The 15,904-nt window shown below is 40.8% G+C and overlaps 1 protein-coding gene across 7 annotated transcripts in view; it reads right to left on the bottom strand.

The window, feature by feature from the left end:
• znf536 (zinc finger protein 536) overlaps positions 1 to 15,904 on the bottom strand; it is a 234,663-nt gene that overhangs the window by 58,628 nt on the left and 160,131 nt on the right. For all 7 annotated transcript variants that reach the window (XM_052153944.1, XM_052153982.1, XM_052153953.1 and 4 more), the window contains one exon: positions 13,460 to 15,163. In XM_052153944.1, coding sequence (XP_052009904.1) covers positions 13,460 to 15,163 — 1,704 coding nt within the window. The remainder of the gene's footprint in view (positions 1 to 13,459; positions 15,164 to 15,904) is intronic.

Raw genomic sequence — 15,904 nt, 5'->3', positions numbered from 1 at the left:
TTCAATTCACTGCCAGATGCATTCCATTAAATGTAGTCTGACGTAACAGCATTGGGAGACCACAAGGGGGCGACATAACATTTACTGAAGCAGTCCAATGTTACGAAGGTTTGTGTACCTCAAACAAAGTGATGTTGATGAGTGTGCAGGTTAATGTATAAACTGGTGTAACTGTGCAAACTGAATGATTCGAATTGGCGACGTTTATTATCAAATTTCTCTGTATGTCGAATTGAATAGGTCTTTCATTCAAGCTGTCGAACCACAAAAAGACATACTTGTAACTGAAAATACATTGTGTATGCTCTATGAAAGATACATACTGACAATATATCATCCACTGATGGCTAGAGTAAATAACCTATGTCCTCTGATAATGATTTTGGTCAAATTTAATGGAAAACTATGCGAGTTGAGCTCTGTGGTGCTGCAGAATATTTAACAACCTCCAGAGATGGCGAGCCTGCACTGTGTGCATTCATATATTTATAGAAAATAATTGTTTAAAATTTTGCAACATGCCATGTTTTCTGCCAGATGCATCTGGAATACAACCCCTTTAATTAACCCTGCCACACACGCTTTGCCAAAGTTTTGTTGAGAAGTATGTTTAAAAAAGACAAATTGTGCCGTATTTATATCTGGAACAAATAAAATAAATCGATTATCTTTAGGAAATTATTCTGATTATCCATACGCGAAAAAGAGCATTGATCCCAAGACTAGATGCTAGGCAGAATTTGAGCCTCAGTCACCATTCACTTTCGTAGCATCTTTTTTTTTTTTACCATACAATGGGAGTGAATGACTGAGGCTATCATCCTGCATTTTATTTTATCCGTTTGTGTTCCACAGAAGATAGTAAATCATTCAGGTTTGAAACAAAAGGAAGGTGAGTAAAATTCGAACAGAACTTTCATTTTTGGGTGAACTTTCCCTTTAATAGCTGCTGCAGTACATTTTTATGAATAGAAAGAAAAGAACAATGAGAAAAGGCACAACAACAAAAAAAAAACAGCAAAACTTCTGCACCGCCGCTTCCCAGCATCTCTCTGTTCTTCTTGGTTTTGATAAAAGTTGCTGAATATTGTTTCTCAAATTAATGAGCAGCAGTTTCATTTTGTCAGAAGAAGATGAAGTAAACAGGGGGAGAAGACACACATGAAACGGCTTCATTAGCATTAAATACCCCCTCCTAAACCAGCACACATCAGGTACATTTGCCACACCTCACTGAGTATTGATTGTGGCGACTGTTGACTGCTAGTGCTGATCGGGATGTGGCAAGGGACATGCGAATGTGTTCTCAGAAAGCGGTATGTCACTCCATTTGATGAGCATTTGTCAAGCACTCACAGTGGCCTGTACACCACCAACGCCGCTGCCGTTAAAGTTCACGCACCTGTCAACCACAGACAGACGGAACCCCTGATGAGGTGTTACCTAATTGTGTTTTAGAAAGAGATGACACCTCGTCTCCTCTCTCGCTTTCCTCTAAGATATGTCTCTTAATGCAATTAGAAATGGTGAACATTGGAGAGTTGGTGGAAGTGATGAGAGGACGGGGGAGGGGGAGGGGGGGTTGGACTTCCTGCGGAGAGCAGGCATTCAAATGAGAACATAATAGGAACATCAGAACAAGAGCAGCACTTTCAACGAGATGACAACAACATTAAAAAATCCAGGTAATTAAAAAAATACTCTGTGTTTTGTCAAAGTGGCCGTCATTTTTGAAGTTGAAGACTCTCCCCCACCCTAAGAATTTCAGCATAAATACGAATAATGATCATGGGAAGAGAAAAAATGTACGGTCACAGAAAAGCAGGAGAACAACAACAACAGGGGGAAAAAAATAATCAATCAAAGTATTAGACTGAAAAGTTGTTCTGTTCTCAAGGACATTGAGTTCTCGGGCATTCTGTTGGAGCTGTCCACTAAAAAAAAAAAAAAGACATAACTTGGAAGAGACGGCAGCGAGGGGAGGGAGAATGGAGGGGGGAATAGGGAAGATACACAGAAATAAACCCAACTCCCATCTGATGACCAGCTTGTCTATAATACTGAATCCCTGCACTGTGCCAAGATGCAGAAAAAGGATAAGTCCAGATCGCAGAGATTTGAACCAGTCTTGGGCCTGAGAGAGAGCAGCGGCAACTTTCAAGCCTGAACAAAATCACAATTTCACCTGCTTACCAGCCCTAAGCCGATAAGAGATTTGAGCGTAAAAATGAGTGAGGGGAAGAGAGACAAAAAATTATACATGGCTTATTTCATCTTATCATTTCCTCCCCCAAATAAATTACAGGACAGATGATGTGGCCATCTTGAGATCATTTGTCAACTGTCAGCCTCGGTTGACCTTGCAAAAAAAAAAAGAAAATGAAAAAAACAAAAAACAAACAGGGAGGTGGCTGATATCATCTTTACAGAAAAGGGAGAGTGGATAAAAAGAACTGTTGTTTTTGATAATAAAGAGACATTTTGCCTTCCATTTGCAGTGCCAGTTAAAAGCGCAACCAACAAGGAAATCCATTATGAAACGCTACTTAAAAAGTGTGACCAATCCTTATGCAGTCAATTAGGGACTGGAGACAGACTATGATTTTTGTCGGTTAGGGTCTGGCGCATTAAGTTCGGCGAGGATTTAATGACGGGGAGAAGAGATTTGGTTAGGTTTTTATTGTTCAGTTTTCTTTATTCTTCTAGTTATTTCCATGGTAGAAGGATGACACGGGTTGGAGGGGGCAGTCAAGCTCCGCTTATCTGTTTATTTTTCTCTCTTTCTCTCCATTTACAGAAGCCTTAATGTGCACAGCTATGTGCTCATCCATTGTTCTGAGTTTAAAAGCTTAAAGAATGCGTTTTTGGAGCTGGGCGCACAAAAAAACAGTGGCAGAGATTGTCAGAAAAAGCTGCACTCTCAAACTTGGTGTAGAAAAAAAAAGAGACGATATGTAATCTAAAGTGCTTAAAAATAATGATTGGCCAGAATAAGTGGGGATGAGGTTTCATATTAAAAAAGATTTATCTTAAAGTATGGTGTTAATCCTCAGCTTAATCCCCCTCATTTTTTACATGCTGGTTTTCATAAAACCTATAAACCATAAAGTTCTTACATTTTTCTGGAAACAGGCACGCAAGGCCTGATTTTACAAGAATTGCTGCCCAGTGAATCACACAGAGAATTCATTATCTAGTGGTGTCCATTCCAGAACAGATTATTAAACAACAAAACATTTTTTTTTTCAAAGGAAGTGTAAGGAGACAAAGAACTTGTTGCATAAATGCTGAGAAATTTCATTCACTAATCAAAAGAAAGAATAATGGACTTGTTTTCAAAACTGCTGAAGGAAATTGTTTAATACAATGAATTAATATGAGTTATTATTATTATTGTCTTTCTTTTTTGTATTCCTTATGATTTGTAAATCCATGTTCTGTGCTTCAATTGAAGCTCGTCACATTAGAGCTGCCTGTAAACTGCTGTTAGGCTCAAACATATGGGTGCATGCAGTCGTTAGCCCACTTCATAAATATTTCATTCATATTTCCTGTTTGTGTGCGAGGAGCTGTGTGACTTAAAGCCTATGCGTGTGTGTGTGTGTGTGTGTGTGTGTGTGTGTGCTGTCTGCTCTCTCTCTCTCTCTCTCTCTCTCTCTCTCTCTCTCTCTCTTTTTTCCTTCTGTGTATAATTAAATCTCAGCAGATTTCCTTTGAAACTGCTAATCATACCAGTAAATCAAGGCTGAGATTTATCTTGATGAAGGAATAGAAAATAACTTCTGAAAGTAACACTTGAGAACAAACACAACCAAGCAAAAGGTGAACCTGATTTCAGACTTTGCCTCGTAACTGCCATCAGCCATCATTCAGCCTCAAATACTTTCAAATTGTAGTAGTCCATGAGCAGGCAGTGTGTAACAGCACTCATGAGTGTGTGAGTATGTGTGCATGTTTCCGAGTGAGAGAACTAAAATGGGATCACAGGCCTGAGATACGAGTTCTTGTGGACACAAAAGGCCTACTGTTGGAGACTGCTAAAGCTGAAGCAGTTACTGTACCTTTCAAAACTAATATGTAACCATATCTGTTTTAAAAGGACGATTCATTTTACTGTGAATGCTGGAGGAAAGTTGTTCCCATCTCCCAGGACCAAAGAAACTTGAGTCTCAACCTAATGGCCCTCAATTGGAAGTTGGCCTTTTGTTGAAGAGGGGAACAACATTCGAAGGGGAAAAAAATGACACATTCATTTTTTGCAGTGATGTAAAACATCTTCAGCTTTTTTGACAGCAAAATGGCACTTACTGTGCTTTATGGTCGTGGTGGTGACACAAAGGTCATTTTGTATATGACTCAGCGGACAAGGGCAGCTCTGAATCAAAATTAGGTTATATGTGATCAACCAAGTTATTAATCTGATTAAAATGGATTCTCATTGCTTCCTATTTAGCAAGGCTTGAGAGAGAGAGAGAGAAACAGTGAAGGGGGGAGGAAAGGAAACAAAAGAACATTCTGTTTATTTATCCACAGAAGAGTGTCACCGCTGCCAGCGCAGGCTTGACCGTAAATTTGTTAACGTAAAGAGAACATCGAGGCGACATAAGCCTCAAAATGTGCATTTTTACTCCGACTGAAATCTGTAGTTCCACAAGCATCAGTGTCCTTGCACTGCCGCCTCATCCAGGTAACCTTTCTAATCCTGATTAAATTACTGCAATTAGAACAGCAGCTCTCCCACCTCCCCCCATATTTCCCTAATAAACAATACGCCATCTTAAATCCATTCGATGGGATTTGCGTGGAACAATGCAGGAGCTCGTGCGATTTATTTCCATCTCTACAGAGGAATTAAGTGCATTTTTTAACAGCTAATGGTATAATGTGGGCTTATTTCTCATGCAATGCTTTTCTTTTATGCTGCTCCTCCACTCTTTCTATTTGCAGGAACTTTCCTTCCTCCCAATTTATTTGAAGTTTAAATCAAATATGGCTTATTGGACCAGCTCTTCCTTTGCACAACAACTAGAACGTGGAATTGTGTGACAGATTTGTCTATAATTGCTACACTAGCGCTCAAAACACACCCCTGTTGTGGATGCCTCAGCCAGACTGTGTTTTCTGTATTTGTTTTATTAACGTTATCGCATTGTTTGCTATTGATGTAGAATAAAAGAGCAAATAAAAGTTGACATACTTGTGCTTTTTTTCTTTTTTTAACTCCAGTACCTGCCAACTGCAGTCGGGGCATATTCTCTCATTACGTTTGGAGTGTAAGTCATACGGTGTGTGTAAGCATGATCATTATGTTGGGGAGGATGCGTGCGTGTAAGCATGTTTGTCTGTGTGTAGCGTGTGTGAGGCGTGCCACTGCACAGGTAGGAAGTGTTGTTCGATACAACTCCTCCGAGAGAAAATCCTCACATCTAAGGGCACCTGGGGAATGCACGCAGCAAAGCTAAGAGGAATACCTCAAATTGAACAAAGTCTGAGACTGACTTGGAACACACACATACACACACACACACACACACACACACACACACACACACAAAATAAACAAAGCAATAACAAGATCAAATACTGTATATGAAAAAACAAAAACATTGGGTTGAGGAGCAAATCTATTAAGTATTAGCTAAAGGGTTACTGTCATTAAATGCAAACTATAGTGGGCTGCAGGGGAATAAAACATAATGGCAGCATGCCGTGACTACTACACCAGTGAGAACACTTCATATTCTTCTCTCCCAAGGTTTCCTCTAACAAGATCTCATTTTTTCCATCTAATATCATGAATAGCATAATTGTTTTGCTGTCATTAGCATTGAATATTTCTTTTCCTTTGTTGTCAGACTGGAACCCGATCCTTTATTCAGCGACCACTCTCTCTTTATCCGCTGGAAATTATGAAGCTTACTGTACATCAGCAAGGTACGAGACAAAAGTGAAAGGGAGCGAAATTACGAGGCCTTTCAAAAGCTTTCAGCGCCACCAAAGTTGATATCAGAGTAAATTAGCGTGGAGGAAAATATTTTTAGAGATATCACAGCTGCTGAGGGAGAGCAACAGGTACCATCCAGTGGGCTTGACAACAGCTTTTACAATTAATTCCTTTTTGAAACCAGAATTTGTGTAGCTGATTGACAAAAGGCTAATTCACCTAGGTTGAAGTTAAAATGGTAATATTGAACAAGTGAAAGAGCACCTCGCCTTCACCTGATGAGCATTCATCACACTCCGCACAATGGAAATAGTAGAGAGTCACCAACACTGTCTATCACCTTAGAGACTTCCAGAGTGTGTGTGAGAGAGACAGAGAGAGAGAGAGAGAGAGAGAGAGAGAGAGAGAGTGAGAGAGAGAGAGAGAGAGAGAGAGAGAGCAGTCTTTCATTGTGAGAGAGCTTCCCCGCGGCAGTTTGCTCTGAGATGGAGAAGCGTGGGACGAGGCTCAGAGACGCAGTCTGATGTGTCGTGTCAAGAATCTACCTTTACTCTGTAATAAGACTGCTTGACAGCTCTTAAATGTACCACAACAGTGTGCTTGGAGGCTGACAGCACTTAAACTCCCGGTGACAGGTTAAACGTCATCAGTCAGAGATGAAGGATTCGTCTCGGAGTCTTTTATAAATGAGTCATATGTATTAACCCGGTTCAACACAGGCTCTCTAGTCCTGATTTTAACGGTAAGGAGCTGAAGATTACGCCGGTCCCGGGGGAGGGATTATGTATACACAAAACATGGACCGGCTGACCATCAGGCCGTTCGCATCATCAGAGTGTGATGGCTTCTCCCATCTCTCCACAGCTGGCGAAACGTTGGGGAAGTGTGGATGCTAGCAGACTAACACAAGCCATATTACTGTGAATTAGCCACCTGATGAGGACAGCATTACTGGCAATTACCAAGTTGTATCCCTGCACTGCTTTTTGAGTGTGGAGATCTCTTTCCAAAAAGGAAGATGAAAGTCAGGGGCAAATAGACTTTGTGTCACTTTGTGTCTGTTGGTCCATAAATTAGGAGACTGTGGAAATCACATAAAAGTAATTACTATGTGGTAAACAAGAAAGCCATTATAGTGAATAGAACAGACAACAGTTTGTTTGTGTGTGTAATTATATTTGTGTTCATAAAAAATTTATATATATACATATATATATATAATAATAATAATAATTAAAAAATTATAATAATATAGGAGAGCCCGGGGCTAGTTGTCACACTTTTTCCTAGGTTTATTTTTAAAAGTCAATTTCTGCATAGCTACAAATCTGTAAGCCTTGGCTGCAAAAAATAAAATAAAAATGCTACTGAACATTTTCACCTGTTGATCTTTTGTGACAACTTTATATGGGGTAAGTTGTCACAATGGAACCTACCATTAAAGTGGCATAGGTTTCATGTGAACAACCCCGCGTTAACTCAATCTAATTCAGCTACATTTAAAAGTTAAAACAATTATGAGTCACAAAACACTTCATGAAACAACAAAATGGAAATGCCAACAAATATTGTAATTGATATATTGCATAAATGTATTATATTTAAAACACATGTGACAACCTGCCCTGATAAAAATTTGACCTGGATTTAAGTAAAAATACCTTTGACCCAAGAGCTGCAACAAAAATATAATGATATCGAAAATTTACTGTGAAGTGTAGAATTTATAAAAACACTTTTGGGTTTTGAAGGTGCTTGAAACCAACATGCAAATCCTCTGCAAGACAAATTTGCACAATTAGACTTTTTGCTTTAAATATTTGCTGAGATTAGATGTCCCTTGTGACAACTTCCCTGTGTGACAACTAGCCTCAGTCTCCCCTACCATATAATGTGATAATCCCACACTATACTGTTTTGTAATGTATGACTAAATGTGACTATTTAATCTAAACTGAGGATGTTTAAAGTGGAGGTGTGTGCCATTGTGCATGTGAGTTCCAGTATGGAGAGAAAGCAAAGGCAGTGGAAGGCAAAAGTCCCCTCTATTGCATTGCAGCTGCTGGTTCACTCTGTGCAGTGCAGCCAGCATATGTTTTTAATTATCATAATAGCTTTAAAGAACCTGGTCAGAGGAACACACACACACACACACACACACACACACACACACACACACACACACACACACACACACACACACACACAGGTTCTTTATTATCACACTCACTCTACACTTTTAAAGCAGTCAGGCTCTCGAGAGATAGATGGATAGAAAAAGAGCAAAAAAGTGACAGATAAAGAGGCATAGAAAATCAAAAAAATGTCTGAGAGGGAGCGATATGAACTTAAAAGCTGACAGGAAGTAATGTACTGTCTCTGACCCGCACCAGACTGGGGTCAAGACCCGCCTAAGAGAGGGTCTGATTCTACACCCTCCTGACAGTGATAATTGGCCACTGGTGACTAAACACCATTTACATTTAACTACCCAATCCTGTCTGCTTGGCAAGATACATCCCAACACACAGACACACACACACAAAATACACACACTGGCTAGCAGACAGGTGCTAGAATGAAAGGGGTAAAATGCTGGGAACTCCTAGAATACTTTCACACATCTGTGGACTTCTAGTCTTCTTAACGGCATAGTTTGTGAGCTTGATAAACGGCAATTTTCTCACTCAGTTTTCGTGTGCAGCAAGTGTTCCCAACAACATGTTCAAGTGCAGGAGGACACAATGTGAACTGATAAATCCAAAGGGTTTGCATATAAGAACAAAATGATTAACACAACAGATGAAACCTCTTTTCTCTCTTCTGTGCATCTAGTGTATCTATCCATATCCATCTCTATCTTCTACTTGCCTTTTTCTCCACTCCATAAGTTATTCACTTGCTTTAGTGTGCTTAGCCCCAGTTTCTTTCTGTTTTCTATCTCTCTCTCTCTTTCTCCAATCATCTGTCACTCTCACGTTTGGAGTGAATAGGGACAGGGTTCATTGCTTTTCCACCAGGGGGTGTCATGGCCTTATGAACTACGACGTTTGGGGTAACCAGCCCCCTCTTTCACCAGTCCTTCTGTTAAAAATGTCTGTAGATTCTATCTTTTATTCCTACTCTGTGTACTATTCTGTCTCTCTCTATCTGTCCATTTCACTTCCTCTGCCTACTACACTTCCAAAGCTTGAGGAATGTCTTGACTGAGTGGCAAAACTGGACTGTCAGTGGTTGCTGGGCTGTTCTTAGCAGTAAACATCTGAAACCTGGACTCCTGAGAAGAGTCCCCGTCAAAAGACGCTCACACACAACAGCTGCACATCTCACAGCACAAGGACACTGCACAATGCATACACTTCTAGCTCAGCGGGGCAGAAATGGAAAATACACACACAAACACATACACAGAGGGATATTCTGTTTAAGATCTTAGAGACCCCAAGGCCCTTTGAAAATCTAAATGAATTAATTAATAAAGACCCCAGATATTAAACATGACTAAGTGTAAGAAATTGTTAAATGCAAAAAATGTAGAATGTTGTACACAATGTAGCACTTTATTCCTGAAAAATGTATATTTGGATTTGTTTTGTTGTATTTTACTGCAATGCATTTATGTTGGAATCAAATCGACCACTAACAACAGCGTTAGTATATTAGATCACAGTTACATTTCTAGAAAGTGCACACTTTCTTTGTGATTTATTAACATGGGGGCCTGGGTAGCTCAGCGTGTAAAGAAGCAGACTACCACCCCTGGAGTCCTGAGTTCTAATCCAGGGCATGCTGAGTGACTCCAGCCAGGTCACCTAAGCAACCAGGCCCGGCAGGGAGGGCAGAGTCACATGGGGTAACCTCCTTTTGGTCACTATAATGTGGTTCGCTCTCGGTAGGGCGTGTGGTGATTTGTGCGTGATGCTGTGGAACACGCTCAACAATCCACGTGATAAGATGCACGGACTGACGTCTCAGATGCGGAGGCAACTGAGATTCGTCCTCTCGTTCACGCTGTTTTTTTATCAACCTCTCTCTCTCGCTCTTTGCTTTGAGTGGTGCTTCAAAATAAACAAAAGGACTTTTTTTCCATTAACACATCATCCTCCATTATCTTCACTCATATTTTGATTCTTATAACGCATCATCGAACAATTTAAAAATGTTGAAGGCTACATTCGTACTGTGTGCTGGTACATTCTGTACAGGTGCTGGAGATAACTAAGGCTTATGTGGGGTTATTATAGCCTATGCTGTAGTGTGTGATGATATGTTGTTAAATTAAGGGGAAGACAAAGAAAATCAAACCAAAGACAGACAAAGAACACAATGCTTGAGACATGTGCAATGTATAGATGAAGATATGCCACTAACAGACCCTGTATTGATTATATGATACACTTACACAAGGGCTGCCTTGCACAATGGAACAAGGCCATTAAGCAATCTGAACAATACAAAGCTAATACAGTGGACGTGTCGTCTTGGAGGGCTCAGCACTAAATCGTAGATATACCTTGTGGAGAAAATAATGCATAGGGCATATTAATCAAACAAATAAACTCGGCCTCTGGCCGTTAATATGAGTAGATTGTTTTTCTGGTTAACATGGCCTTCTAAAAGAAATGACTGCTAATGTCATGCATTTGTTGTGATTTAAGGAAAGAGTGCATTGTTTGTAATGTATGTATGAGAGAGAGGGCCAACATATGATACTATAAATGACATGTACGAGGGAGTAAATGTGTTTTTGTCTTATAAAAGCGTTAGAATAATGAGAGTGCCACTTAAGAATGAATCTCACTCCACTTCACCCTGGATATCAAGGCATACCAAATTCAGCTGACAATTCTAAATATTAATGATTTATGCATTATTTGCATACAAACCTAATGCCAAGCCACTTCAGATAATCATATTTTGCCCCAAATTAAATTTTCAGAGGGATTTTTGCTTCATATATGCCCAGCTCCAAGGAATGGTGCAGAATATATTTCAGTCAATTCTGTACAAGAGATCCGAGCACAAAGGACTCTAGGTAGTTACTATATTTTTACATATACATATGAGTTTGGATATACATAAACTTTCAAATACACTTGCAAGTGCTAAATTAGCAGTCATTTTAGACCTTGATACTGCACTGTGCAGTAGTCTAAATTTAAAAATTCCGAATTAAAATTCAAATTGGGTCAAATTCTATATGTTCTTGTATAACATTGGTGAGGATTTACATTGTAACAGTATATACCTAGGTGTCGTCGGTGTGAACGTGGATCCTGGTATTTCTCCACGCAGATGTGAACCGACTGAATACATGAAAGAAATCACAAGAACGCCTTCTTCAGGTGGCCAAATCTCTCTTTTTTCCCTTTCTCTCTCTATCTCACACATACACAAGTATGTACAACAGGTTCAGTGGTGATACTGTACAAACACATTCCCCTCAGAGCAGGATGAATAAACTGTCTGTTGAGTTCTGCTCATGGTCATTCAATGATTTTACTGTATGCAATACTCAAACATGCCCACACACTTTCACACTGTTTACAGAGGCGCTCGGCTGCCCATCAGCATCCACCAGCGACAAACGGATGGAGTCATGCTTTAAAAATGGCAAACAAAAAACTTTTGTTCACCAGACAAAGGCTTATCTCTAAAGGTCAGTCCTTCTTCGTGGCAGCAGGAGAGGAGGACGTCACAAGGGCACTTTTCAAATGTCTTTTGATTAAAGAAGGATATTACAATACAATACATTCACCATGCTGACAAAAAATAGCATTCATTTTCAGCCGAGTGAATGACCTCCTCTAAAAATTAAAAATGCAACAGGTTCCTCCATGACAGACACATTTTCCATAATTGAAAGGTCAAAAGCAGCATTAATTGTTAATGTAATCCGTTTTAAAGGGGAAAAATTCAACACATGACAGTTTTGAGACTTCACTTGTTACTCTATAGTATGTCGCCCTTGTTAAAAAGATGAGGTAAAAACACACTCTGTCCTTTCTAACTTCTTACCTATACACCGCTGCACAAATATATGTTAATCACTCTGATTTTGTAAGTTTTTCCAAGGTTGTATAGCACGGCTACAGATTTTTTTTTCTTCAGATAACCGGCTCATGTCTTTGACTAGTTTGGCTGATGTGTTTTGGGTGAGTGCTAGAGGTTGACTCACTTGTGTTTGATGTTATGGTGAAAAAAGATCCAAATGATACAGCACACAAAATACAAAAAATACAGGTGCAATATGTCAACTAGACTACTTACAATGAAACACATGTACTAATATACTAGTTGTTAAATTAAACAAAATTAACAAATCTAAACTAATTCATTAGTGTCCTTTAAATCAGTGTTGATACAGTATTGATTTTTGTTTACTGATCAAGCTAGATACATGTATAAAACACAAATACAATGGAAAAATTCCATTGTTCCGAATTAAAAATTCCATTGTTCCGAATTAAATGTATCAGTATTAAGATTTGTGAGAATGATGCAGCTTAATAAAAAAAGTCTTTAAAAATACTTGCAGTACTAGTTTAAACACTTATTTGCAGTGAGATTGTTTGAAATGGAGCAAAAAACAATGTCTGCCTTGCTCTTCTCTGTTAACAGACTAGAAGTAATAACACCAATGTAAAGCACTAAACTTAGAATGTCTGTCTCAACTGCAGATTTGTCTGCTTCTTAATTAATAATATATTAAGAGCATAAGGAAAATGGAGGATATATACATTTTATTAGCTGACAGTTTTATTCAGCAAAATGAATAGCTTAACGAAAGGAAATACCTGATATAGGGCAGTGTGAACTAAAGGCAGTAGCACTCACTTAATTTCTTCAATGGCTGTCCAAATCAAACTACAAATTCAAGTCTTTGAGATTTAGTCGCTTTTTTTCACTCACAGTTACTGTTTTTTTCTTTTTATCACCAAATTTCAGAAAGGGCGTTATGAAGCACAGTAGTCTCAATGAGCACCAGTAACCTTAGCAGTATCATGAAATCTGACAGATCGTTTTTCACAAAGCCATAGACCACTGCCTCTTATAAAGTAATGGGCTTATGGGACAGGCCTTCATGAAAGCTAAGATAGTTAGACTAGTAGTCAGCTCCTGGTCTGTTTAAAAGCAGACACTCTTATTCCCTGAAAGAGGAGGGAAGAAGAGAGGGACTGGAGCTCTTGTAAAATGACAATGTAATAAAGATTAATGTGTCACTTTGTCATCCTGATGGTCCCTTAACTTGCTTGAAATAAGACTGAAATCTCTCAAAAGCAAATCTAGCTCCTTTAGAGTGTTTCTTGTATTGGTTTGTTTCTGACCAATGAGGGATCAATCGAACAAATGTCTCAATGTGTAATTGGTAGTGTTGGTTACATTTGCATAAGGCTGTCTATACAAATTGTGTGTTTACTGGCCAAAGATTGTTTATTTAAAACAGTGAGTCATAGTTTTTTTTTTTTTTTTTTATTATGATACTGAAACTAAAGTTGATGTTGCAATACTCACCAGAGGGGTCAATTCTTTTCATGTTGCTGGTGCCACTGCCTCCTCCGTTGGAGCTGTTGCCTAGGTCTCCGTTAAAAGCTGCAAGGTTCTCTGAACTGTAGGCCCGCAGGACAGATAGCATGTTCATCTGGTGCTCCAGGTGGGCCTGATCAGGCTTTACCAGGCCAGGAGGACCACTACCTGGGGAGAGAAGACCCAGGCCTGCCTGTTGCTGTTGCCACTGCTTCTCAGGGGTGGTAGGCTGAGGAGGAGAAAGCCCAGAGTTTTGGGGGCCCATGGATAGCTTACATCTTTGGATGTCCTTCCCTGACAGTGGAGATTCAGGAAGCATCTGCATGGATCCAAGGTCCTCCTCCTCGGCATCACCCATCTCCATCTCTTCTTCTTCCTCTGCCTCTTCTTCTTCATCTGAACGCATAAGCCGCTCTGTGGTATTGGGGTTGGGCAATGATTTGTTGCTACCCATTTCATCTTCCTCAGACTGAGCACCACGTTCCTCAGATGCCTCAATCTCACTGCAAGACACCTTGTCAGATAGGTCGTCCAGAGGGCCTAGACCACCCCCATCATTGAGCTGAATTTTCTGCTGGTCGAGAAATCCAAGAGGCCCTCTAGCAGAGCCATCATACACAGGGACAAAGGGCTTGTAGAAATCACTGGAGAACACTCCCATGGAGGCTCCATGCGGGGGCTGCTTCAGATGGTTGGACCAGCCTGTTTGTCCCTTCAGATCCCCAGACTCAGACTCTCTGTCCCTTGACGGGGCTCCCTCATGGTGATGGAGAAGGCCTGGTGGTGGAGGAGCCAGGCCAGTAACTTTGCCTGCATGGAAAGGCTCGCCCAAGAGTTGTTCCTTGGTATCTTTACCCAGGCCACACTTGCCTTTACCCAGGTGGTTAGCTTGAATGTGGAGGGCAATCAGCTCGACAGAGGCAGTTGTGAAGGAGCAGAAGAGGCAGCTGTGCCAGGCAACATTGTCCTGTATTGTGATGGAGGCTCCAGGGATGGATCCTGCTTCTGGCCTAACAGACAAATCCAGAGGCTCATACTGGGAGCGGCCACCCTCAGCTGGCTTGGCGTCACTGGAGGGATTCTCCTTCTGGTTTCCCTCACTGGCTCTTTTAGTCTTTGCCTCAGCACTCTCCTGGTTAAAATGCTGGCTATGCAGCTGACCCTCTCTCATCTCCTTCTTCATGGAATTGAGGACAAAGCTGTCCATGAAAGCTTGCAGGGAGCCCTGAAAGTTGACTCCATTTCCCACCATACTCTGGTAGGCCCGACCCAGGTCAGAGAAGCTGGCAGGACTGTCCCCTGCAGAGGTTGGCCCCTCCGGACTCTTCATGCTCTCTGTGGTAGGCTCTGCCCCTGGTCCATGGCGATCTCGTTCCCTTTCACGGTCTCTTTCCCTAGGGCAGAGAATTCCTGGTGGAGCCCATTGATGTGGAAACATTTGACCCCCTCTGAAGTCAATACCAGAGGGCATCATGCCTTTAAAGACCCCACGAAGGACATCAGGACGAGCAAAGACACCACTACCACTGTTGTTCTTTCCATGGTCATCTTTGTGTTCAGAGGAGGGAGGGTGGTTGGCTGAGGGACCACTTCCATTCTGTCGCTCACGGTGATGGCGCTCCAGGTGGTACTTCAGAGAAGCTGACTGAGTGCCTGCGTAGTCGCAATGAGGGCACCTGTAGGGCTTTTCACCTACAGTGAGAGAGATGGAAAGACACAAAGACAGATAGGAGTTAATGTCAGTACATCACTTATAATATACTGTATGTGCCAACAAACTCAGCAGGGACCTTTAGCATGTTCCACCTGTCAGAAGAAGAGCAAAAAGAAAGACAAAATGCAAATATTTTACAGAAATCACATCAAGGATTAGATCAAGCCTCTATAAATCTCACAGTCTGGAGCATTTGACTACATTTCTTACTTAGTAAACAGTCCATCAGCCTTTTTGAGAGGAGGGAGTAGTTTCAATACAGGTCGATCCAGCTCAGTCCAGATCTGACAAGTGAGACATCACTCATGTCAGAGCCATATAAACATATCACCATATGGTGCCTTCAGTCCACTACAGAGATCATATTTTCAACTGACAACAAAACTGTCTGGTTGTTATCTCTGTTCACATGGGTAACTGAAGGCTTGTGGTGCTGCTGGTTGCTGCTGGTTGCTGCTGTCTCTCTCTCTCTCTCCCTCCCTCTCTCACACACACACACACACTTTCTGTCTTTCTCCTGGCCTTGTCTGCTATCAGGCCTCTACCTTGGTGGTGAAGCTGTTCTGTGGACATCCTCTATTTGCAGTTTATCATAGTGAGGATAAATCAAGCCCAGCAGAAGCTCTTTATTGCCTTCGGAGGACAACTGTGACCCCTCAGTCCAAAATGCACCCAATAAAAGGCATTTGTTTGAGAGTGAAGATCTAGTATAAATGATA

The sequence above is a fragment of the Xyrauchen texanus genome, chromosome 2, assembly GCF_025860055.1.
Source record: "Xyrauchen texanus isolate HMW12.3.18 chromosome 2, RBS_HiC_50CHRs, whole genome shotgun sequence".
Lineage (NCBI taxonomy): Eukaryota > Metazoa > Chordata > Actinopteri > Cypriniformes > Catostomidae > Xyrauchen > Xyrauchen texanus.
Note: the sequence above shows the minus strand (reverse complement) of the source record. Positions and strands in the feature narration are given on the sequence as shown.